This window comes from Oncorhynchus masou, chromosome 22 (genome assembly GCF_036934945.1).
Source record: "Oncorhynchus masou masou isolate Uvic2021 chromosome 22, UVic_Omas_1.1, whole genome shotgun sequence".
In the NCBI taxonomy this organism is placed as follows: Eukaryota; Metazoa; Chordata; class Actinopteri; order Salmoniformes; family Salmonidae; genus Oncorhynchus; species Oncorhynchus masou.
Window position 1 is genome coordinate 51,941,303 of NC_088233.1, and position 24,797 is coordinate 51,966,099.

Sequence of the window (24,797 nt, forward strand, 5' to 3'; positions counted from 1 at the left end):
GCCTAGGCAGCCGGCAGTGGTGGGCGCTAGATCGGCACAATCGTCTAGGCTTGATGTACATTCCTGGTAGTACATTCATGTCCCCGTGGACCGGCTCGTTCATAAAGCATCCTCCATTTAGGCTGCAAAGGCATACTTTTCCTCCTTAACTATCTTTGAAGGCAACAAGGCGGGGAGAAAATGATCTAGAGCACACCACTATCGGCTGCCTCGGCTACAGCCTGTCCTCCTCCTTTAACTTTTAACTTCTATTGATTTAGACATCTCCTAACGTTTGCCATACACAGAGGCTCTATGACTGTAGCCTATTGCCACTTGATGACATGATTGGCCAATAACAATCTCCATGCGCCATGTGCCACTTGTGAAAAGAGCAGGGAAACTCTGTCAGGGTAGAATAGTATATTTTTATGAACCAATCTGTGGTTGACTAATGACAAGTGAAGCATGGGGGGTCCTCAAGCAGAGGACTTACATATATTCAAAAAATAATTACTAGTATCTAATTACTGATGATTTGAGGCCTTGATGATTTAAGTCCGCTAGTGTATAGGATATTCGTAGGCCTATTATTTGGTAAGTGGTGTCACCAAGTCCTATGGCCTAATAGCCAACTGTTTGGAGAATATATTGGCATGGGTGATGTTAGGCCAGAGAGTTGAGGGTCGGCAAACACCGGCTTCAAGGACATTATCACTTTTATACAATGGGTTACCAACATATTAAAATAATGATTGACATATTTTCATTAAAAACGTTATTTTGATTAATTTATTTACACTATTTCATTCCACAAGACATAGTGCCAACACAAGAGACACGACCCAGTCGTTCAGTCTTTTTGTTTTGGGTCTAAGGACGCGACCCAGTAGTTCATTCTGAATGTTCCATTGCCATACTGGCTTATCCCTTGCTTGCTAGCTAGCCAACTCCGTCTAACTTACTTTCTGCAGCCAGAATAACATCAAAGTAGCTGCATTTGCATTTAAGCTGTTTTCTAGTGAAATTTATTTGGATGCATTCATAACAATGAGCTAATCATTCACGATTTCCCCTGGCATAGAAAATGTGCTCTCTCATCAGGACACTGTTGTTCAGAGGAGCTAGCCAACAACAAAACATAATCACTTCAAACGGAAGCTTTTAAGACAGCAAACTAGCTGCACTTTGTTTAGTTTGTCTGTTTTCTATTGATAGTTCTTTGTATGTATCTATAAAAATTATGCTAGTTCATGATTTTGACTGGCTGAGAAAAGCTGCCTGCCTTTCTGTCTCATCCCAACTCCCGACACATTCATTACTATAGGACAGCTGGAGATCGAATTTGAATATTGAAACAATGTTGCAAATGTTGGAGAGACAGACAGCAAGGTTTATACAAATCTCCACTGTTTAAAAAATGTGAGTCTAAAAGAAATGTGAGATAATGTCTGAATGCTTTTCATAGTGGAGATCAGGTTTATACATTTCCTGGCTGAGCTGATGAGACAGTGGATTGAGCAGTCAGATGCATAGACATTTTAAAGTCATATATTTAGGACTAAATAGGCATTTTAAAGTCATATATTTAGCAGGTGGTAACTTCTGGAATAGAAACAGGCTGGAACGGTTTTTAAAATGTATTAAACATTTTTTTGTTTGTTGTATATTACCCCCTTTTTCTCCCCAATTTCGATCTGGTCTCATCACTGCAACTCCCCAACAGGCTCGGGAGGTGAAGGTCGAGTCATGCGTCCTCCAAAACATGACCTGCCAAACCACGCTTCTGAACACCTGCCCGCTTAACCCGGATGCCAGCTGCACCAATGTGTCGTAGGAAACACCGTTCACCTGATGACCGTGGTCAGCCTGCAGGCGCCCGGCCTGCCACAAGGAGGCGCTAGAACACAATGTGCCAAGTATGCTTTACTTGGCACATTCTGCTCTAGCGACTCCCTCCAGCCAAACCCTCCCCTAACCCGGACGATGCTGGGCCAATTATGCGCCGCCCTATAGGACTCCCGATCACGGCCAGTTGTGATAAAGCCATGGATCAAACGGGTCTATAGTGACGCCTCAAGCTCTGCGATGCAGTGCTTTTGACCGCTGCGCCACTCGAGTGGGCCCTGGAATGTGATTTTAACCAATCAGCGTTCCGGATTAGACCCACCCATTTATGTTGTGTTATAGCCTAGTTATTTTCAAATTGTTTTTAAATTTTTTTAAATATATTTTTTATTAATATACCGGTGTAGGATATTAGCCCATACAGGCAGTCAGTCTACAATATGATCCTTTATTGTTTTACATTTTGTTTTGTTTCAGTACAATTATAGGCTACTGTTCAATACGCCTAAGCATTTTCAATAGCTCAGGAAAACGTAACCTAATTGTTCAATACATCTTTCAAGAGAAAAAAGACAGCTGTATAATCGGCCTACAAGAATTTTGTTGATTTAGTTACCTTTCAGTAAAAGTAAGTAACGTTAATTTCTGTATGTACCTCGCTTTGTGCACAGTGGCATTGTCATCCTGAAACATTGTTGCCACGTCATTGTAGACGATTCTGTGCGCCGACAGAGATGGCCGCCTCGCTTCGCATTCCAAGGAAACTATGCAGTATTTTTTTTTACGTGTTATTTCTTACATTGGTACCCCAGGTAATCTTAGGTTTCATTACATACAGTCGGGAATATGTAATAAATTTATTGTTGCTAATAAAGCTATTGACTAACCCCAATCCGTACAAATTTGCGAAACCGCGGCATTCAAACAAGGCTGCAATGCTGCAATTAAAAACGAATGGGATAATAGCGACTGTGTTGACATCAAAATCTGGGGTGTGAACTACGTTTCTATTCAAGCGTTGATTGACATGGTAATGGGGTTGAAAAGTTGAAATAGCTGACCCCTCTGACACTGTACCTTAAATTGTGACGTGTCATGATGTAACTAACTTACAGCACGCATAATGCAAATCATTCTGTGTGGTACTGCCTCTCTCAACCAGATGTAGCACTTCACTGGCAGATTTAAAACAAGAAAGGGACAGGGTAAGGGGGATACCTGTCACGGTTTTCTTCTATCTCCTCCTCTGACGACGAGGTGTAGCAAGGATCGGACCAAAATGCAGCGTGGTAATTTTCATACAAGTTTAATAACGAATAAACACGAACAATACAAAACCAAGAAATGTAACACGAAAACCGAAACAGCCTAGGCGTGACAGAACCCCCCCCCCAAGGTGCGGACTCCCGGCCGCACACCTAAACCCATAGGGGAGGGTCCGGGTGGGTGTCTGTCCACGGTGGCGGCTCCGGCGCGGGACGTGGACCCCACTCCAACAAAGTCTTAGTCCACCTGCATCGCGTCCTTTGATTGGCGACCCTCGCCGCCGACCTTGGCCTAGTAACCCTCACCAAGGACCCCACTGGACTGAGGGGCAGCTCGGGACTGAGGGGTAGCTCGGGACTGAGGGGTAGCTCGGGACTGAGGGGTAGCTCGGGACTGAGAGGAGGCTCAGTACTGAGAGGAGGCTCAGGCAGGTAGTTGGCTCTGGCAGATCCTGGCTGGCTGGTGGTTCTGGCAGATCCTGGCTGACTGGCGGTTCCTGGCTGACTGGCGGATCTGGAAGATCCTGGCTGACTGGCGGATCCTGGCTGACTGGCGGATCTGGAAGATCCTGGCTGACTGGTGGCTCTGGCTGCTCCATGCAGACTGGCAGGTCTGGCTGCGCTGAACAGGCAGGAGACTCCAGCAGCGCTGTAGATGAGGAAGGCTCTGGCAGCGCTAAACAAGTGGGAGACTCCGGCTGCGCTGGAGAGGAGGAAGGCTCTGGCAGCGCTAAACAGGCGGGAGACTCTGGCAGCGCTGGAGAGGAGGAAGGCTCTGGCAGCGCTAAACAGGCGGGAGACTCTGGCAGCGCTGGAGAGGAGGAAGGCTCTGGCAGCACTAAACAGGCGGGAGACTCCGGCAGCGCTGAAGAGGAGAAAGGCTCTGGCAGCGCTGGACAGGCGAAGCACACCGAATGCCTGGTGCGTGGAGCTGGCACTGGGCCGAGGACACGCACAGGAAGCCTGGTGCGGGGAGCTGTCACTGGAGGGCTGATGCGTGGAGGTGATACTGGATAGACCGGACCGTGCAGGCGCACTGGAGATCTTGAGCACCGAGCCTGCCCAACCTTACCTGGCTCGATGCCCACTCTAGCCCGGCCGATACGAGGAGCTGGTATGTACCGCACCGGGCTATGCACCCGCACTGGAGACACCGTGTGTGCCACAGCATAACATGGTGCCTGCCCTGTCTCTCTAGCCCCCCGGTAAGCACAGAAAGTTGCCGCAGGTCTCCTACCTGGCGTCGCCATACTCCCTGTGAGCCTCCCCCAATATTTTTTGGGTGCTGACTCCTGGGCTTCCTTCCACGCCGCCATGTTCGTCTCGCCAACCTCATTCTCCTGTAACCTTCCTCACACTGCTCCATCGAATCCCAGGCGGGCTCCGGCACTCTCCCTGGGTCGACCGACCACCTGTCTATCTCTTCCCAAGTAGTGTAGTCCAGATTCTGCTCCCATGTCCCAAAATCCTGACATCGCTGCCTCTCCTGCTCCTCGTAATGCCGCTTCTCTGTTTTCGCTGCCTCCAGCTCTGCTTTGGGGCGGCGATATTCCCCAGCCTGTGCCCAGGGTCCTTTACCATCCAGGATCTCCTCCCAAGTCCAGAAGTCCTGTGATCGCTGCTCCTCCTGCCGCTGCCTGTCACCACGCCGCTTAGTCCTGTTGTGGTGGGTGATTCTGTCATGGTTTTCTTCTATCTCCTCCTCTGACAACGAGGTGTAGCAAGGATCGGACCAAAATGCATCGTGGTAATTTTCATACATGTTTAATAACGAATAAACACGAACAATACAAAAACAAGAAACGTAACACGAAAACCGAAACAGCCTATACTGGTGCAAACTAACACAGTAACACAGAGACAGGAACAATCACCCACGAAACACTCAAAGAATATGGCTGCCTAAATATGGTTCCCAATCAGAGACAACGATAAACACCTGCCTCTGATTGAGAACCACTTCAGGCAACCATAGACTTTTCTAGATAACCCTACTAATACAAAATCCCAATACCTACAAAAAACCCAAGACAAAACACACCACATAATAAACCCATGTCACACCCTGGCCTGACCAAAATAATGAAGAAAACACAAAATACTAAGACCAGGGCGTGACAATACCTAGTCAATTGTACAATTGAATGCATTAATATCTTGCATCATCACTGCAAGCCATCATGACTCTCAAAACCGCGACGGCCGCTGTTTTTTTGTGAAGATAACTTTAGCACCGCCCTAAAAACATGATTCAAATTGGTACGTAATGACACATTATTTAAACTCTTTATAGTGTTTTATTTACATTTTAGAGGTGATAAGTTGGACGGATCGGATGAAAAAGCAGTTTGGCCACACAGCTTATCTCCCTATTTCACTGTCATGCAGTAGGTTTCACTTTCACGCCATTTTTAAAAAGACCCGATGGAGCTCACCGCCTTCTTCAATCAGGCAGCTTGAAGGTCTCGTCATTGATTTTGCTGGAATGGGGAGAAATGTTGCTTTACAATTCATATTATACTTTTTGGTCGCTAAAATAATGTAAATTGTACATTACAGTGCGATGTACAAAGGTGCGTTAGCTAACTAGAAATGTGTTAGTAAACCTGCTACAATCATGCAGTAACGTTACAGTGCTTAGTCAGTAAGAAGTTACACCGGTGGGCCCCGGTGGCAATAAATTAATAAAACTAAAAGCTCACCTTGACTTGGAAGTGTTCCAGTGTTGTGTTGGATAGTCATAGCCAGCTAGCTAACATAGCATCCTTCTGTTTGAGCCGGGTGTTTAAGTAGGCTAAACTAGCTAGCCGCATTTGCTAGCTAAGTGAAACTGAAAAAAATTATAATCTCTCTCTCGCTTCTCCTTAATTTTTATAGAAATTAATTTGTTAAAAACTGTTCAACTATTGTCTTTCTCTTTCTTTGAGTCAATTACTCACCACAGTTTATCCACTGCTGTGCTAGATAGCTGTAGCTTATGCTTTCAGTACTAGATTAATACTCTGATCCTTTGATTGGGTGGACAACATGTCAGTTTATGCTGCAAGAGCTCTGATAGGTTGGGGGACGTTCTCCAGAAGTTGTCATAAGTAAGTACTGTGTACGTCTATGGAAGGGGTTGAGAACCAAGAGCCTCCTAGGGTTTGTATTGATTTCAATGTACCAAGAGGAGGACGGAAGCTAGCTGTCCTCCGGCTACACCATGGTACTACCCTACAGAGTCATGTTGAGGCTACTGTACACCTTCATTGCAAAACAGTGTGTTTCAATCAATTATTTGGTGAAATGTCAATATATTTAGTATAGTTTAATCTAAAAAGGATAACTTTAAATGTTACATTTTTGTTATTTATATGAAGTTCACTGAGTAGGATGGTCCTCCCGTTTCTCATCTGAGGATCCTCCAATGATGGAACCCCACTTCATGAAGCTCCCGACAAACAGATCCTGTGCTGAAGTTGCTTCCAGAGGCAGTTTGGAACTCGGTACTGGGTGGTGCAAATCAAGGACAGACGAGTTTTCTGCGCTTCAGGTCTCAGCAGTCCCATTCTGTGAGCTTGTGTGTCCTACCGTCCTATGACGGTGCCACGTTGAAAGTCACTGAGCTCTCCAGTTAAAACATTCTACTGCCTATTTTTGTCTATGGAGATTGCATGGTGGTGTGCTGGATTTTATACACCTGTCAGCAATGGATGTGGTTGAAATAGCCGAATGCACTAATTTGAAGGGGACTCCACATACTTTTGTATATGTAGTGTATGTGACCTCATGCACTGATTATGTGGATGTGGGAGCATATTCCAATACTTTCACCTCAAAATACTGGGTAGCTCTTGTCATTGTACATTGATTCTGCTTCCATTTGATAGTGCTTTTCTATTTGACCTATGATTTGTCTACTTTGCGAGTTGTAATTTTTTGCCAAAACCGATAATTTAGCTAGCATTATTGTTCACCATTTGATTGTTATTGAGCAACATAGAACAACAATTTGTTATACAATAACATTTTATTGAGACTTGTCTTATTACATTCAGTATGTATCCCTATGTACCAAATAAACATTCAAGAGCTTCAGAATGGTGTGTAAGACAGTACCCATTTGTTTGCTTTACAATGAGCATTAAACAGCAATGATCTCAAGTGCTGTAAATAAACACACAATAAAGACGTAACTGTATTAGCCTTAGCTATTATATCAGCTCAGACAAGGGCTTGGTCGCCTGGCAAGTCCCCTCAGCACCCGAGGTAGCTACTGAAGAAGACGTTGCAGTCAGGCAGAGCTCCATGGAACAAACCATTTCCTCTGTCTATTTCAATCTGCCGTGACTGGGAGATGACGACATGCTCTAGCCCCTGAACACTGGAATCTGTGTGAACCACCACTCTGCACCCCTTTCCTCCTCTCCTCTCCCCAGAGCTTCCAAGCAGCCCCTCTCACACCCCCTCTCCTCTCTGCAACATGTGAAGCAATACGCTACTGGGTCGGGCTACACCCAGCTATATTTATCCAGCACAATTTAGTCACGTCTTGTCAGCTGCAAGAGCAGAACCAAGCTACCCCAGCAGGCCCCTTGATTTTTTTCCCATAGGACCCAGCCTCTGACGAGAACAGGCAGGCTACAAATTACCCAGAAACACTTCAGGGTTTTATCAGGCCTGAAGAAGATTTCAACAGGACAGAAGTTGGCATTGATATGCCTCTGTGTCGCCCTCCTTGCATATTGTCGTCTGCCTGCCAAAGCCATGTTGCGATACTCAAATGGCAGGAGATATTCAAACTGCATATTCAGGTCAACTGAAGACAACATACAATAATGTTATATTTTCTGTGTAAGGATGCTGGAAAGAAATGCTCTCTAGATAGAACATACAAGGATGTTAGAGGAAAATTCATGTCGGGTTTCCATTGGTTTTGAGATAAAAAGGAGAGTTTTCCCAAAAACGCTACCACAACATTTCTAACAAGCACCATTGAGAGGACTCAAAATGTGTTGGTTGTGTTAGTGTAAGATACAGTATCCCATGATTTAACCACAGTGGCCTCATGAGTGTATGACTCACACTCAGACACTGTGTGGACCCGAGAGAACTCCCACATACCAGCAGCAATAGACCTATATTCGACTCAAGTGTGCCATTTTGGAAGTAGCTGATGACTCACTAAAACATGTGAGCGACCACCAAGGCTGTCTATGTTTATATTATCAACAGAAGGAAAGTTTCATGGACGGTTTAAATGACAAAGCCTCACAAGTATGTCTTCAAAGATATACTGTATGTTGACATATTTTCATAACAGATATTCAGTCATTTTAAGGAATGCATTTTGGCTTGTATACCCTTGTATGATCATTCATGTAGATTTGGCCATAGCTGATGTAAAGCTTGGCTCCTAGCCGGTATATTGTTACAATGGTTCTCATGGGTTCTGAAGTAAAATAACGAAAACGTTTTCTTGGTATAACAGTTAATTGCTCTCTTACAAGTCATTTTTTTTAATCTCCGTTACTATCTCAACCTAATGGAAAGAACAAAAACATAAAATCAAATAGTAGGCATACTTGAAATCAGGAATATTGAGATGGCAATTGGAACATGTTCTAAGCCTCTCACAGAAGCACTTTTGTCTATATTAGGATGGGGAAGAAACAGAGATATTTTGATCAAGGTGTTGCCATGTTGTGAAGCATCAGACCAGGCTCTTTTATCACACTTCCCTCATTGAATCATCCCAACACTGGATACTATTTTTATCCATGCATAGCCAATTTACCTCTACCTACATGTACATATTACCTCAATTACCTCGCGTAACCGGTGCCCCCGCACATTGATTCTGTACCAGAACCCCCTGTATATAGCCTCACTACTGTTATTTTATTGTTGCTCCTTAATTATTTATTTTTCTTATTTTATTAAAATAAGAATATCTTTTTTTTTTACTTCAGTTTATTTTAGTAAATACTTAACACGTTTTTTCTTCTTAAAACTGCATTGTTGGTTAAGGGCTTGTAAGTAAGCATTTCCCTGTAAGGTCTACACACCGGTTGTATTCGGCGCATGTGACAAATACAATTTGATTTGATTATATGAAAATTGTATTTTCTCAATGTGAACTCTCGGTCCCATCCCTCGTCAGTGAGTCAGCACACGATGGAGTAGTGGATGGATAGTTTATTTATTACCAAGCTGATAGGACACAGTATAGATTAATGTTCAGTCATCAAAGGCATATTAATAGCACTCCAACAACACTTCTCCATAGATCTGCTGGATAATATACTAACAAAAAGACAATTTGAATGTCTAAAAAAGGACCTGGTGATTGTATAATAGATACTTATTATTGTTATTTTTCTTCCTATTTCTAATAACACAAATAAATAGTTTTCAAACGTAATCTCATGTCTACAACATTACAATAAACTACTATCATCAAAATATGTCAAATGTACCTGAAAAGTGACTCGATGTCACATTAGTGACGTATAAATAGAATGCACCACATACTGTATTTCTAAGCTAACAACCACGCTAACAAGCTGGATAGTGCTCATGAGCTTATAAAAACATTTATACTTTGTTCAATCGTCAACAATAAACTACCTGCAATGATGGGACACAGAATAGATGAATGTTCAGTTATAAAATAGATATTATCAGCACTCCTAAAAAAGGGCAACCTTAGCTAGCATAAAACCCACATGGAAACAATATTCGTAGATTCAGAAATAGACATGTAAAAGTGGCTTATTTGAAGCCAACTAAACAATGGTAGTTGCTGATAACATAAATTGCTAATGTATGATACGAAACATACATTTTATGACAACTTAATGACAGTTTTTCTCCCTTGACACTCTCAACTCAACTACAACAATGGAGAAGGTGCATAAAGATGTCGGAATTCAGATATTGTGTCATTGTTTTAGCCCTATCCACAGAGTTTTGAAACTACAGCGTACATCATGGTTCAATGCACAATCCAATTTTTCAGTTTTTCAAATTGCCGACGTCTTGGAGTAAAAATGTAGATAATGTATAATGCGTTAATGACGATACAACAAAAAAGTAATGGTGTTAAGGGTGTGTACTGGAGGCAAAGTCAGGTGCAGGAGAGCAGAGTGTAGTGAACAGGAGCACGCACTTGTTATTCCGGTCCAATGAAAGCACAAAAGTACATAAATGTGCCCAAACATGGAACAATAGACGAAAAGTATGACGCGTAACAATACCCACATAACATAAATACAATTTCACACAAAGACATGGAGGGGAACAGAGGACTAAATACATGCAGTGCGATAAGGGAATGAAAACCAGGTGTGTATGGAACAGCGCAAAACAAATGGAAATATGAAAAAATGGAGCGTCGATGGCTAGAAAGCCGGTGACGTCGATCGCCGGACGCCGCCAGAACAAGGAGAGGAGTTGATTTTGGCGGAAGTCGTGGCAGTACACCCCCCCCCCCTTGAAGCGTGGCTCCAGCGGTGCGCCAGACACCGGCCACGGGGACGACCCGGAGTGCGAGGCGCAGGGCGAACCGGCCGGTGACGGTGAAACTCCCGCAGCAGTTTAGGGTCCAAAACATCCGCCACCAGGACCCAGCACCTCTCCTCCGGACCGTACCCCGCTCACTCCACGAGGTACTGAAGGCCCCCCGCCCAACGCCTCGAATCCAGGATGGAACGACAGGACCCCCTTGAAGCCCAGGGGGCCGGAGGAACCTCCTGCTCCTCAGATTCCTGGAGCGGACCAGCCACCACTGGCCTGAGGAGAGACACATGGAACGAGGGGTTAATACGGTAATCAGGGGGAAGCTGTAACCTATAACACACCTCGTTCACCCTCCTCAGGACTTTTAATGTCCCCACAAACCATGGACCCAGCTTCCGACAGGGCAGGCGGAGGGGCAGGTTTCAGGTCGAGAGCCAGGCCCGGTCCCCCGGTGCGAACACCGGGGCCTCACTTGCGGTGATGGTCCTCGCTGGTCTTTTGATGCAGTGCGGCTCGCTGGAGGTGAACATTGGCGGCCTCCCATGTCTCCTCCGCGTGCCTGAACCAGTCGTCCACCACAGAAGCCTCAATCTGACGCTGATGCCACGGCGCCAGAACCGGCTAGTACCCCAATACGCACTGAAAGGGGGAGAGGTTAGTGGAGGAGTGGCGAAGCAAATTCTGTGCCATCTCGGCCCAGGGCACGAACGCCGCCCACTCCCGCAGCAGAAACCTGCCCACATCCTGGTTGACTCTCTCTACCTGCCCGTTACTCTCGGGGTGAAAACCCGAGGTGAGGATGATCGTGACGTTCCATGAACCCCTTCCAGACTCTCTATGTGAACTGGGGGCCCCGATCAGACACTATATCCTCAGGCACCCTATAGTGCCGGAAGACGTGAGTAAACAGGGCTTCCGCAGTCTGTAGGGCCGTAGGAAGACCGGGCAGAGGGAGGAGACAACAGGCCTTAGAGAAACGATCCACAACAACCAGGATCGTAGTGCTTCCCTGTGAAAGAGGAATATTGTTTAGAAAATCCACCGACAGGTGTGACCAAGGTCGTTGTGGAACGGGTAAGGGATGTAGCTTACCTCTGGGCAGGTGTCCTGGAGCCTTATACTGGGCATACACCGAGCAGGAGGAAACATAAATCCTCACGTCCTTTGCCAAGGTGGGCCACCAGTACTTCCCAGTCAGACAGCGCACCGTCCGACTGATCCCGGATGACCAGAGGAGGATGACGTGTGGGCCCAATAGATCAACTGATCACGGACAGCACACGGAACATACATACGCCCGATGGGACACTGGAGGGGAGCGGGCTCTGTACGCAATGCCTGCTCAATGTCCGTGTCCAGCTCCCACATGGCCGGCGCAACCAGGCAGGAGGCCGGGAGTATGGGAGTCTGATCAATGGGCCGCTCCTCTGTGTCATACAGCCCGGATGTACTCCAGGTTGCGGTGGTCAGTCCAGATGATTAAAGGGTGTTTAGCCCCCTCAAGCCATTGTCTCCACGCCTTCAACGCTTTAACCACAGCCAACAGCTCCCGGTCCCCCACATCATAGTTACGCTCCGTCGGGATGAGCTTCTTCGAGAAGAAAGCACAGGGGCGGTGGCGTACCCGAGCGTTTTGAGAGCACGGCTCTTATCCCAGCCTCGGACACGTCCACCTCCACTATAAATGCCAAAGAGGGATCCGGATGGTCCAGCATGGGAGCCGAGGTAAACAGAGCTCTCAGGTGCCCTAAAGCTCTGTCCGCCTCAGCCGACCACTGCAACCATACAGGACCCGGCCTTCAGCAGTGAGGTAATGGGAGTAGCCACCTGGCCAAAACCCAGGATAAATCTCCTGTAGTTATTGGCAAACCCTAGCAATCGCTTCACATCCTTTACCGTGGAGGCCAGCTCACGTCGGACGTCCTCGCGCAGGCTGCATTGGTAGTGGTCGATGGGGGCCCTGTCGTTTCAGCCTGCTCCGGCGGCCAAGGTCCGGAATTCCAGGGTGAACTCCTGGGTGCTCCTCGTTCCCTGCCTCAAATGGAAGAGCCATTCCCCAGCCTCTCTACCTTCGGGCGGATGGTTGAAGACAGCCCTGAAGCGGCGGGTGAACCCCTCGAAGTGGTCCAATGCCGCGTCTTTTTCCCCACACGGCGTTTGCCCACTCCAGACCTCTCCCCGAGAGGCATGAGACGGGGGCGGACACTCTCTCCCTTCCCGAGGGAGCTGGGTGAAAGGTGGCCAGGTAGAGGTCAAGTTGTAAAAGGAACCCCTGGCACTGTGCTGCCGTCCCATCATACTCCCTGGGAAGGGAGAGATGCATCCCACTGGGACTGGCTCTGGACGGGACGGGTAGAGGTAACCCCGGTTCTGCTGGTCGAGGCACTGGAGAGACTTCCTCTCTGTATTACCCATTTTATGCAGGAATTGAACAACTTATTTACACTGTTACATTAGCTTAGAGAAGCAGATTTGAACTGCCTATTGGGCAAATCAGATACTGTTTTTTAGCAGAAAATGAATGTTTTAAAATGATAACTTCGCCTGAGAACTGAAGACATTGGTTAGCTCCCTGATCTCATGCCTACTCTTCAGCTCGATGGGCTAACACAGACTTCTTCAAAACCAGATATGATAAGATCTTCTCCAGTACTTCATTGGTCGCCAAAGGGGAAATGTAATGCCTTGACCTTAGCTGATCGGGCTAACACAGTCTATTCAAACCCAGTTGGTCACGCTGGTCTGATCATGAAATCCACGTCATTAAATTCCCCAACAGTTCTTATCAACAATAAATATGCTGGGCGGTGCTATTTAACTTTGTGTTACACTTGTTTTTCCTACTACCTTGAGGGAAGAAATGTAACGATTGCACTTTTTGGGGACAGAAACACTGGCTTTGACTTGGGTATCTTCACAAATGCACTTTCTAGTTTGAGAAAGACGCCTCACAAGTCCTCAGCTGGCAGCTTCATTAAATAGTACCTGCAAAACACCCTTCTCAACGTCAACAGTGAAGAGGTGACTTCGGGATGCTGGCCTTCTAGGCAGAGTTGCAAAGAAAAAGCCATATCTCAGGCGGGAATAACTACAAGCAGAGATGGAAAGCCCTATCATATGGTAAGTTTTACTAGGGTTATAAAGTTACACTTATTCCGCCTGGTGGGGGAAGAGCGGGAGAAGGCATAAGGAATGTCCAAATTAAGAAATGTGGATTCTCACAACGGATTTTGCCCCCGGCCACAGGCAGAAAGGTCATTAATAACACAGAACTCACTCGAATAGTGAAACCTGCTGTCTTAAGCTGCCAGGATAAAAAGCAGACAGGAAGAGGAGGGAGCTTTACCTTCATTAGAACACTGTCAACATTGATCTTTCTTTCCCATGCTCTGCAATGTTATGGCATCCTCTTATTTCCATATGATTTCAAACAGGGGCGTAGGCAGAACTCCGTTGATGACAGAACCAGCAAAAATGTATGTGGTCCAAAATTTGGGAACTTAAATCAACATTAAATTATCAGCTTACCCTATGCTTTACTGTATACTATACCCCACACATGTGATGGCCTATGTAAATCCATGACTCTTGCATTTAACATGCGACTCACACAGACCTACATATAATAAACCATAGACCTATAGTTGGAATAAAACAACTTTTTTTTAAAGTTATGTCCCCCATCTTTGACTTTTCCTAAATAAGTCTATATAACACACTATTGTGTTAGACTCCTACTATCACAAACAGAATTTGTGTTATAAGCAGTTTTAAGAGGACATGTTATTTTTTTTCGCTGCCAGGCCTGTGCAACTGATGATGACCCATCAAAACTACACCAAAACCAGTGGTCACCAACCGGTCGTAAAAAAACAACGATAAAGCCCTGCGATCCTATTGTTTTTATTTGTTTTGTGATGTTGGTGGTAAGTGCACTTGATTCAGCAGCCCCAGCGCCTGGTAGGCAGGACTCCCATATTGAACCATTACATGTGTCTGAAGGTAGAACTCCCCCTAACCGACAGGCCCAGAGAGCAAATCAAGTGCACCTAAAGGCCTGTCGCTGGCCAATCAGATAACTGCAGACACGTGATCTGAGCTTCCTCGAGCCATAGGTTGAGGTCCAAACACTTAAAAGACACACCCCTCAGCCCTCAAATTAAGTGGACACCTCTGATGACGTATCATGACGCCTGACGAGTATACACTTGCAGGGCGAGGGAGGAAGGAATTATTTTTAAATGAACCACCCTTGGCCGGAAATTCGTCACTCGTTCATCCCGCGATGATTGTGTTTTCAGCCACCATTAGCTTGTGGGCTACAGTCAATTTTGAGTGCATATCTACTTATATTAAATTAATAAGATCTCGGCTTGCATTTTGACTCAGAAAGTGATCTTTAGCAAATTCTCCTACAGAGTGACGAGCATGTAAGACGTTTTGATGTCTATATAGTATCAGAAAGAGACGATTCTGCAGTTTCCAAATCACCTATCCTTACTAAACTCTTGAAAATGACCTCCTGAGCTCCCACGTGCACTTGCAACACTCAAAGCACAGTAATACATTTAAACAGACAATATGCCATTCTGTTCTTTTGAAATACTTTTTTTTTCATAAATTCATTCCTTAAGAACTGCCCTTAACTAATAAATAATTTATGTTCTTTGTGATGGTGTTTATTTAATGGATTTTAACACTTCAATTGTTTGTTTTTGTGTGTTTGTTTTTTTAAATTTTGTACATATAGCCTACAGTTACATAAACAAATGAATTCTATTGTGTTCTTTGAAATATATTATATTTTGCATAGCGTTACCGAACACCCTCATAAACACAACCAAATGATTATTCTTCCGATAGTATATATGAAATGTGTTTATTAGACTGTTGACTTTCGAAAGAGACGTCATTGGCCCAAAGGGATCCAACGAGGCCAGGCTTTTCTAGTGTTAATCACTAGCATGTTGGCCAATCGAATTAGATCTGGTTTGCGTGAGACACCATCACAGCAAACATTTTTGCTAAACAGTATGCTAATGCACCTCATAATAGGCTGTAGCCTATATAGACCAGAACAGTGGTCCACAACCGTTTCTTAGTCAAGATCACTTTATGAGTCACAATGCAAGTAGAATGCTATTCTCTGTGGGCGCGGGAGATCAAGTGTGCCTACAATGCATTGTGTGATATCAGTTAAATTATCAAATAGCCTATAGGGCCTAACTAAAGTGCATTGGCGGAGAAGCACAGGACAGATATTTCCAATTCAATTCCCCATGCATTTGCCTACTTTCATAATAATGTAGCGTCCCTTATATTTCAAAACTCGAGTCTCAAGCTAGGCTATATGATTACACTGGTAAAGGGCCGGTTGTTGTATCCTATTATTTACAAGGCACAACAGAGCATACATTTAAATAACTCAATTTTTTATTTCATGTCATGTCTCAGCGGAGGGAGGGATCGAGCGTGTGTCAAAGTGGAGAAGCGTGTTTCATGATTTCTAAGATTGTTTAATAAAAATGTTTGTAGCGCTGATCTCTGAATGTACTGGAAGCCCTTCATGGCAAAATCACTGATATCAAATAACTTGGCAAATGCTCCAACATCACATTTACTTGTTTTTGCTAGCCAAGTCGGCTAGAGAGTCAACACAGTGATAGCTGCTGTTTTCTGGACATGGTATCAGCGCAAAGTGACACGTGCCAGAGCCCACATATTATTTGGAAATGAATCAGTTGAACCTGTATTTAACTAGGCAAGTCAGTTAAAAACAAATTCTTATTTACAATGACGGCCTACCCCGGCTAAACCCGGACGACGCTGGGCCAATTGTGTGCCGCCCTATGGGACTCCCAATCATGGCCGTATGTGATACAGCCTAGATTCAAACCAGGGACTGTAGTGACACCTCTTGTACTGATATGCAGTGCCTTAGACCGCTGTGCTACTCAGGAGCTGATTTCTTTTTACAATTTGTTTTTATAGTTTTCCCCCTTGTAAATAAAGAATAATTCATATTCATTACATATGCCTAACTGAAATTGATTTTATGTAAAGCACCAGATTTTATGTAAGATGTCCTTTAGTGTTCTGAAAGGCATCTGCCAAATACCATATATTATTATTATTGTATTATTATTATTATTATTGTTATTGTCAATATCCCTTTTGTATATTCCTTTCATTTCCCCACCCCCTCCCTACTGCTTGCTATGAATTCTATCTGATGGTGTATGCATGTTTAGACCAGTGCTTGACTTGGACTGAAATAGGTGCCAGTACTCATTTCGAGTGCCGGTACCGTTTATATTTAGTTGCAGGAACTTCTCAATACCTTTGAACTAGTATTCTATAGGAGGTGCAGGAACTCAAGCAGAAGAAATGGTGCCGGTACTCAGTTTCGTTGAGGTCCTGCCCAAGTCAAGTACAATGCAAGTCAAGTAAAGACGAATAACGTCCCATTTGGAACACTGACGAGTAAAGCATTTTTTCCTGAAGCCTATTTGGTGGGCCTGGATCCCCTACACCTGTGCCTGCACCCACCCAGACCCAGTCGTGCCTACGCCCCTAGTATTAAGCAAAAGGTTGTAATAAATGATGTGTCCTTTGGGGCTGATTCCGATTGTAGTAGTAGCAGTACTAGTCTTAGCCAGTGGAGGGCACTTATCCAATGCAAATAACAAAGCTCAGTGCACATACCATTCATGAAACAATGTCAGGACGTTTGGGTATACCGCCTACAGCAGATGTACAATATCAGGAAGTTTGGGTATACAGGCTATAGCAGATATAGCGAAGATCAAGAACTAATGTAAGAGGTTGATCTTATCACGACTGTCACCCCATGGGCCCTTGTCAAAACAAGTGAATTACACTGAACAAAATGATAAGCGCAACCTGTAAAGTGTTGGTCCCATGTTTCATGAGCTGAAATAAAAGATCTCAGAAATGTTCCATTCACAAAAAGCATGTTTCTCAAAATGTTGTGCCCAAAATGGTTTACATCCCTGTTAGTGAGCATTTTTCCTTTGCCAAGGTAATCCATCCACCTGACAGGTGGCATATCAAGAAGCTGACGAAACAGCATGATCATTACACAGGTGCACCTTGTGCGGGGGACAATAAATGGCCATTCTAAAATTAGCAGTTTTTCACATGACACAACACCACAGATGTCTCAGGTTTTGAGGAAGCGTGCAACTGGCATGCTGATGCAGGAATGTCCACCAGAGCTGTTGCCAGAAAATGTTATGTTAATTGCACTAACATAAGTCACCTCTAATGCCGTTTTAGAAAACTTGGCAGCACGTTCATCCGGCCCCACAACCACAGACCACGTGTAACCACTCCAGCCCAGGACCTCCACGTCCAACGTTTTCACCTTCGGGATTGTCAGAGACCAGCCACCAGGACAGCTGATGAAACTGTGGGTTTGCACAACCGAAGGTTTTCTGCACAAACTGTCAGAAACCATCTCAGGGAAGCTCATCTGTGTGCTAACCAGGGTCTTGACCTGACTGCAGTTTAGCGTCGTAACTGACTTCAGTGGAAAAATGCTTACATTCGGTGGTCACTGGCACGCTGGAAAAGTGTGCTCTTCACGGAAGAATCTTGTGTTTAACTGAACTGGGCAGATGGCGTTGTGTGGGTGAGCGGTATGCTGATGTCAACGTTGTGAACAGAATGCCTCGTGGTGGCGGAGGGGTTATGATATGGGCAGGCATAAGCTACGGATAACGTACACAATTGCATTTTATCTATGGCAATTTGAATGCACAAAGATACCGTGACGAGATCCTGAGGCCCATTGTTTGTACCATTCCCCCGCCACCATCACCTCATGTTTCAGCATAATAATGCATGGCCCCATGTCGCAAGGATCTGTACACAATTCCTGAAAGCTGAAAATGTCCCAGTTCATCCATGGCCTGCATACTCACCAGACATGTCACCCATTGAGCACGTTTGGGTTGCTGTGTACAACAGCATGTTCCTGTTCCCGCCAATATCCAGCAAATTCACACAGCCATTGAAGAGGAGTGGGACAACATTCCACAGGCCACAATCAACAGCCTGATCAACTCTATGCAAAGGAGATGTGTCACGCTGCATGAGGCAAGTGGTGGTCACATCAGATACTGACCGGTTTTCTGATCCACTGCCCTACATTTTTTTAAAGGTATCTTTCGCCAACAGATGCATATCTGTACTCCCAGTCATGTGAAATCCATAGATTATGGCCTGATTAATTTATTTCCATTGACTGATTTCCTTATGTGAACTGTAACTCAGTAAAATATTTTTAATTGTTGTATGATGCGTCTATACTTTTGTTCATAGGGAATAGGTTGCCATTTGGGTTTCAACCTTTGTGATTAAGTGGAATGCGAAACCAGATCTCTAACATCGATGTCTGTATATGGATGTCTATACTACATAATTACATGTACATGTACAATGGCTTGCGAAAGTATTCACCCCCTTTTCATATTTTCTTGCCTTTCAACCTGGAATTAAAATGGATTTGTTGGAGGTTTGTATCATTTGATTTACACAACATGCCTACCACTTTGAAGATGCAAAATAAGACAAAAACAAACCTGAAAACTTGAGCGTACATAACTATTCTCCCCACAAAGTCAATACCTTGTTAAAGCCACCTTTTGCAGGAATTACAGCGGCAAGTCTCTTGGGGTATGTCTCTATAAGCTTGGCACATCTAGCCACTGGGATTTTTGCACCTTCAAGGCAAAACTGCTCCAGCTACTTCAAGTTGGATGGATTCTGCTGGTGTACAGCAATCTTTAAGTCACACCACAGATTCTCAATTGTATTGAGGTCTGGGCTTTAACTAGGCCATTCCAAAACGTTTAAATGTTTCCCCTTAAACCACTCGAGTGTTGCTTTAGCAGTATGCTTAGGGTCATTGTCATGCTGGAAGGTGAATCTCTGTCCCAGTCTCAAATCTCTGGAAGACAAACAGGTTTCTCTCAAAATTTCCCTGTATTTTGCGCCATCCATCATTCCTTCAATTCTGACCAGTTTCTCAGTCCCTGCCAACGAAAAACATCCCCATGAGGGGTGATGAGGGGTGTTGGGTTTGCGCTAGACATAGAATTTACCTTGATGGACAAAAAGCTCAATTTTAGTCTGATCTGACCAGAGTACATTCTTACATATATTTTGGGAGTCTCTCACATGCCTTTTGGCAAACACCAAACGTGTTTGCTTATTTTTTTCTTTAAGCAATGGCTTTTTTTCTGTCCACTCTTCCGTGAAGCCCAGCTCTGTGGAGTGTACGGCTTAAAGTGGTCCTATGGACAGATACTCCATTCTCCGCTGTGGAGCTTTGCAGCTCCTTCAGGGTTATCTTTGGACTCTTTGTTGCCTCTCTGATTAATGCTCTCCTTGACTGGTCCGTGAGTTTTGGTGGGTGGCCCTGTCTTGGCAAGTTTGTTGTGGTGCCAAATTCTTTACATTTTTTTAATAATCGATTTAACGGTGCTAATTCGGATTTTCAAAGTTACTGATATTCTTTTATAACCCAACCCTGATCTGTACTTCTCCAAAACTTTGTCTCTGACCTGTTTGGAGAGCTCCTTGGTCTTCATGGTGCTGCTTGCTTGGTGGTGCCCCTAGCTAGTGGTGTTGCAGACCCTGGTGCCTTTCAGAACAGGTGTATATATACTGAGATCATGTGACAGATCATGTGACACTTGGATTGCACATAGGAGGACTTCATTTAACTAATTATGTGACTTCTGAAGGTAATTGGTTGCACCAGATCTGATTTAGGGGCTTCATAGCAAAGGGGCTGAATACATACGCATGCACCACTTTTCCATTTTTTAAATTTTTTTTAAAATTATTTATATATTTAGTTATTTTTTAAATTTAATTTCACCAATTTGGACTATTTTGTGTATTTCCATTACATGAAATCAAAATCAATTTAAATTACAGGTTGTAATGCAACAAAATAGGAAAAAACGCCAAGGGGTATGATTCCTTTTGCAAGGCACTGTACATTGTTCCTATTCTATGATGATGTCCAAAGGGCCAAAAAAGAAGTCCTGTGTGATTTGCGCCGTATTTATACACTGTCGGATTTGCATGCCCAGTATGTTGAATCTACATAATGTGCATTTACAATGTATCATAACATTTTAGTTAGTAAACTGTTTAAAGTGGGGGTTGAATTCAGGGTTGATGGCTGCATTAGTCAGAGAGCTCCAGTCACCAACAACTAATCTCGTCAATTCCCTTAAACAAGTATTGGATTCATTAATCTAATGTGCAGACACTTGTAGTCTGTGCAGTTTACCCTTCTGGCAACTCACACAGAACACATGGGCTCCTTGTATAGAAGCTCCAAGAAGCCCAGCATCAAAATCCATATTTGTTTAGCTCTGTTACCATAGCCACAAAATACACAGAGGTAGTAGTTTTGACTGGAAAGGATAGAGCTTTTGTCAGATTAGACTTTTTGTTGCAGGTTAGGATAATTAACGTAGCAGTTAAGGAGAATAAGGTTTATGAACCCGAGTCATTTAGCAAAAGCTCCACAGACCAGAGAAATCATTAGAGTGACTTTTCTATAGCATTCTGCTGTCGTACAATGACGTACAAGTTCATCCAGTTCCAGCTGCGAGCAATGTGGCACCCCGTGACACAGGAACAAGATGCAAACACAGAGGAGGTGAGGTCAGAGATGCACATTCCAGGTAGTTGGTGAGGTGTTCCTGACAGCTTGTGGTTGGAAGGGTGAGGGTGATGGGGGGGGGGGGACTCTGGAACATCTGTTTAGCATTAGCGCTATCGGGTCAGCAGTTTAACACTACAGACTGTGGTGCCAACTGATATCAATGCTATCACCTGACAACATCCCATTACAGTGCTACAGATGACATTCACTACACAGGCTTTGAAGGTTGAAATGATTCCCTAAACTAGACTTAACAAGCAGTTTTCCACTCAGACCAAGTGGCATTCCCAACCCCAGACTGGGGCTCATCACTGTTTTCCCATTGGAGTTTAACTGGAGTAAAATGTCCAATGTGATTTGAAAGATCTAAGAGCCTTGCACAAACAATAAACTAAACATCTGTGCAATGGGGCCGGGGATACTCCTGCCAAATTGCCATGTGTACAGATTTCTGTAGGATCCAGTGAGCCTTTGAAAGGCATCGTTTCATTCCCTCACCAGATTCAGGGCGAACACCAGATTTGCCTTCCCCCAACCACAAACACTTCCAAAACTCCTTGTGGCCGGGAACTGCACTGTGAGGTGCTGCTGCTCCTGATTCAATCTATCTCAGAACTGTGGGGCCAGGGGAGAGAGAGAGGAGAGGGGAGAGAGAGAGGAGAAGGGAGGGAGAGAGGAAGCCAGCTCTTTCTTGACACTCCACCCCCTAAAGCTCATTTCCCTGGATGGGTGAAATCAAACCTTGCCTACCCTGGCCCTGGGCTGCTTCTGAAAGAGCTTTTCAGAGCTCGAGGAGGGGACCTCAAACTCACCTCCCTTTAAAGTTAGCTATCTAACCACTGACTGTACCCTCTACCAACACACTGCTCCCACAAAACTGTTCCTAAGCAAACATTACACATAATCTTCAACATCTGCTGTCTAAGACCTATAGCACTGCACAACACCTACAGCAGATCTCTCCAGGTGTATGTAATTTCATGTAAAACAGCAGTAAAATATGTTTGAAAGAAACCTGACTGATCGATATCTAATGGTGTGGGATGAAGTTACCCCTATGCCCGGGTCCGATGTCAGTTTTTCTTTTTTACCTCCCAAAAGTGAGGAGGGTGAAGGATCGATTAGCTGAACCTAAGTCAGCGATTAGAGGCAACTTCAACCTGGAAACCCAAGTGATTATGATTGGTATGTATAGGAGAGAAGCCCCTGAAAGTGAGAGTTGACTTGAATGACCCCCATAGATACAGCTGTGACTTTCTGACATAACAGGGGATCGGTCAGCTGGGAGACTAATAGCTTGACAAACTAATTTGGCTTGATGCACTTACCTCCATGGCTGGGGCTGGGCAGACAGAGCAGGGGCAAGAAGGCACTCAGCAGGACCAAACGCAGAGCTCTCATATTGCCGGTGTAGTCCTCTGCAACTCACTCTCCATTCAAAGGGAACTGTCTTCCAGTTAATTTTGGGAGCCGAGTTGCTTCTGCATCTCTACTCTATGGAAGGGGTTGGGCCCCCGAAGTAAACGCCCTCCTTCTTGCAACCCCCCAAAAAGCCACAAGAGCCCTGCCTACGCCTCCCTTCAGCCCTTTGCCTAGCACACTCCCAGAGAGAGCCACGCCGCCCCTGGTGGAAAAAAGGACACAACTCTCCCTCGCCCCTTTCTCCCCCTCTCTCGCTCCCTCTCTCTCAAATTACTGAGTCTGGCCACTCAAAGTTGAAGGGCTCTTTATGTCTTCTGCCAGTAATTGGAATAGCCTTTAGAGACTGCAGGCTGGTGCTGCAGGGATAAACCTTTTGCTTTTAATTAAAGATGAAAATCAAGGTTGTTTCACTCTCTGTTGCTTTTGTCTCTTAAGTCTGGAGGCAGTGTCTCTGTTACTACTTGGTAGTAATAATGGTATTCACGTACAAATCCTACACTTGAATTCAATGGAATAACTTCTGAAAAGAGTACACAGTAAATCAAGGAGAGTTAAAATCAGTGTTAACATTTTAGGCTTAAATGGACTTTACTGGCGTTATCTTAACTCAACTGGAGTTATCTTAACAGAGTGATACACTCTCTGGATTTGGTGCTGATCACTGAGTACTTTTAGCTCTACCAGAGACATGGAGTTAAAACTATGGAATGTCTACATATTTGGGAAGGGCCTCATTGTCATCTTTCCCAGCATTCTCAGTTGTAGGTAGATTTTTTAAAGAGTTTGTTTCAATATCTATGATTTCGCATTGATGGTTTTTATGTTATGCTTCACAAATATAAGTAAAACATTTTTAAAACGAATCCAATCTGTAATTGGTTGGATTTATTGCATCCATTACTGAGATGGTTGTTCCAGTTTACATGAGGAACTACTGTACAAAGTGGTCTCAAACTGCACCCTATCCCCCCTACTTTGGCAGGCATTCTGATTGTAATGGTTGATATACAAATCGGTGAAGTTCCTACTGCTAGTTGGTTTCCAACAGAGATTGGATTACACATTGCAAGCCACTGTAATGTGACACTTTTAGAAATATGAAAATGAGACTTTACACCTTCATAACTCAAAGGAGGTAAATCGACAGAGAAATTGTTTACTCTGACAGTTGATTGTTAATGAAAAACAACACAGAAAAGTGCAAAATGGCAAGGGAGTTTAATCAACTCACTCCATTTAGTGTTGTTTTAACTCCAAAAATATAAACACCATGATCAGAGTAGTTTTACCTCAAAATGGGGGAGGAACCATATGAACCTCAAAATAGTGTTGAATTTGACTCCATAGGAGATGTTTTTACTGTGTATAGAAATGAAAGGAATAGGTCAATGGGTCTTATTCATGAACAGTATTTTACGTGACTTTAGTGACACCACTTACGAGACTAATCTTTTTGACTCGGCTCCCTTGATAATTTCACAGAAGCTTGTGCTGCATCAATAATGTCTTTATGAATCATAGCACGCCACATGGTCCCAAGACACAGAGGCTCGTTCCCCTGGGCTTGGTAATTTGCCTGGAGGGATGCCACTCACAGATATGAGTGGGTTCTCTCAGCATGGGAGGGCACAGCGCCACAGACATTCATTCAGATGAGGTTCACCTCACAGTCAGGACGGCTTCAAACCACTTCACATGATGTGTGGTGAGTCAATTGTGTGGCGGTTTATAAAACAGATTCACAACAAACAGTTTGTTGTTGTGTGTCTATGTCTCATACCCAGACATTTTTCTGTAAACTCAATAACAGAGGTTGTAGAATTCAATTATTCAATTTGCCATTTGGTTTCTTATATAACTTAATTAACCTCTGTAGGCTGGATGTTCATCACTCACCACATGTTCATCACTCACCACATTACGTCATCAGATGCTAAAAAAATACATGTCTCTGAAAAAACAAATCAATACTAGCTTACAAACTAGCTACGTTTTTCCCTTGTTGGACCTGCGTTTACAATGCATCCAATTTCAGTTTGTGTGGTTGTTGGCTTAACTTTCTGTAACTTTTT

General features: G+C 44.3%; 1 protein-coding gene across 1 annotated transcript in view; it reads right to left on the reverse strand.

The window, feature by feature from the left end:
* cspg4 (chondroitin sulfate proteoglycan 4) overlaps positions 1–22,748 on the reverse strand; it is a 117,010-nt gene extending 94,262 nt beyond the window's left edge. Inside the window, 1 exon segment of the mRNA XM_064930556.1 lies at positions 22,632–22,748. Within this exon segment, the coding sequence (XP_064786628.1) occupies positions 22,632–22,704 (73 nt within the window). The 5' untranslated portion in view covers positions 22,705–22,748.
* Positions 22,749–24,797: the final 2,049 nt, after the last annotated feature.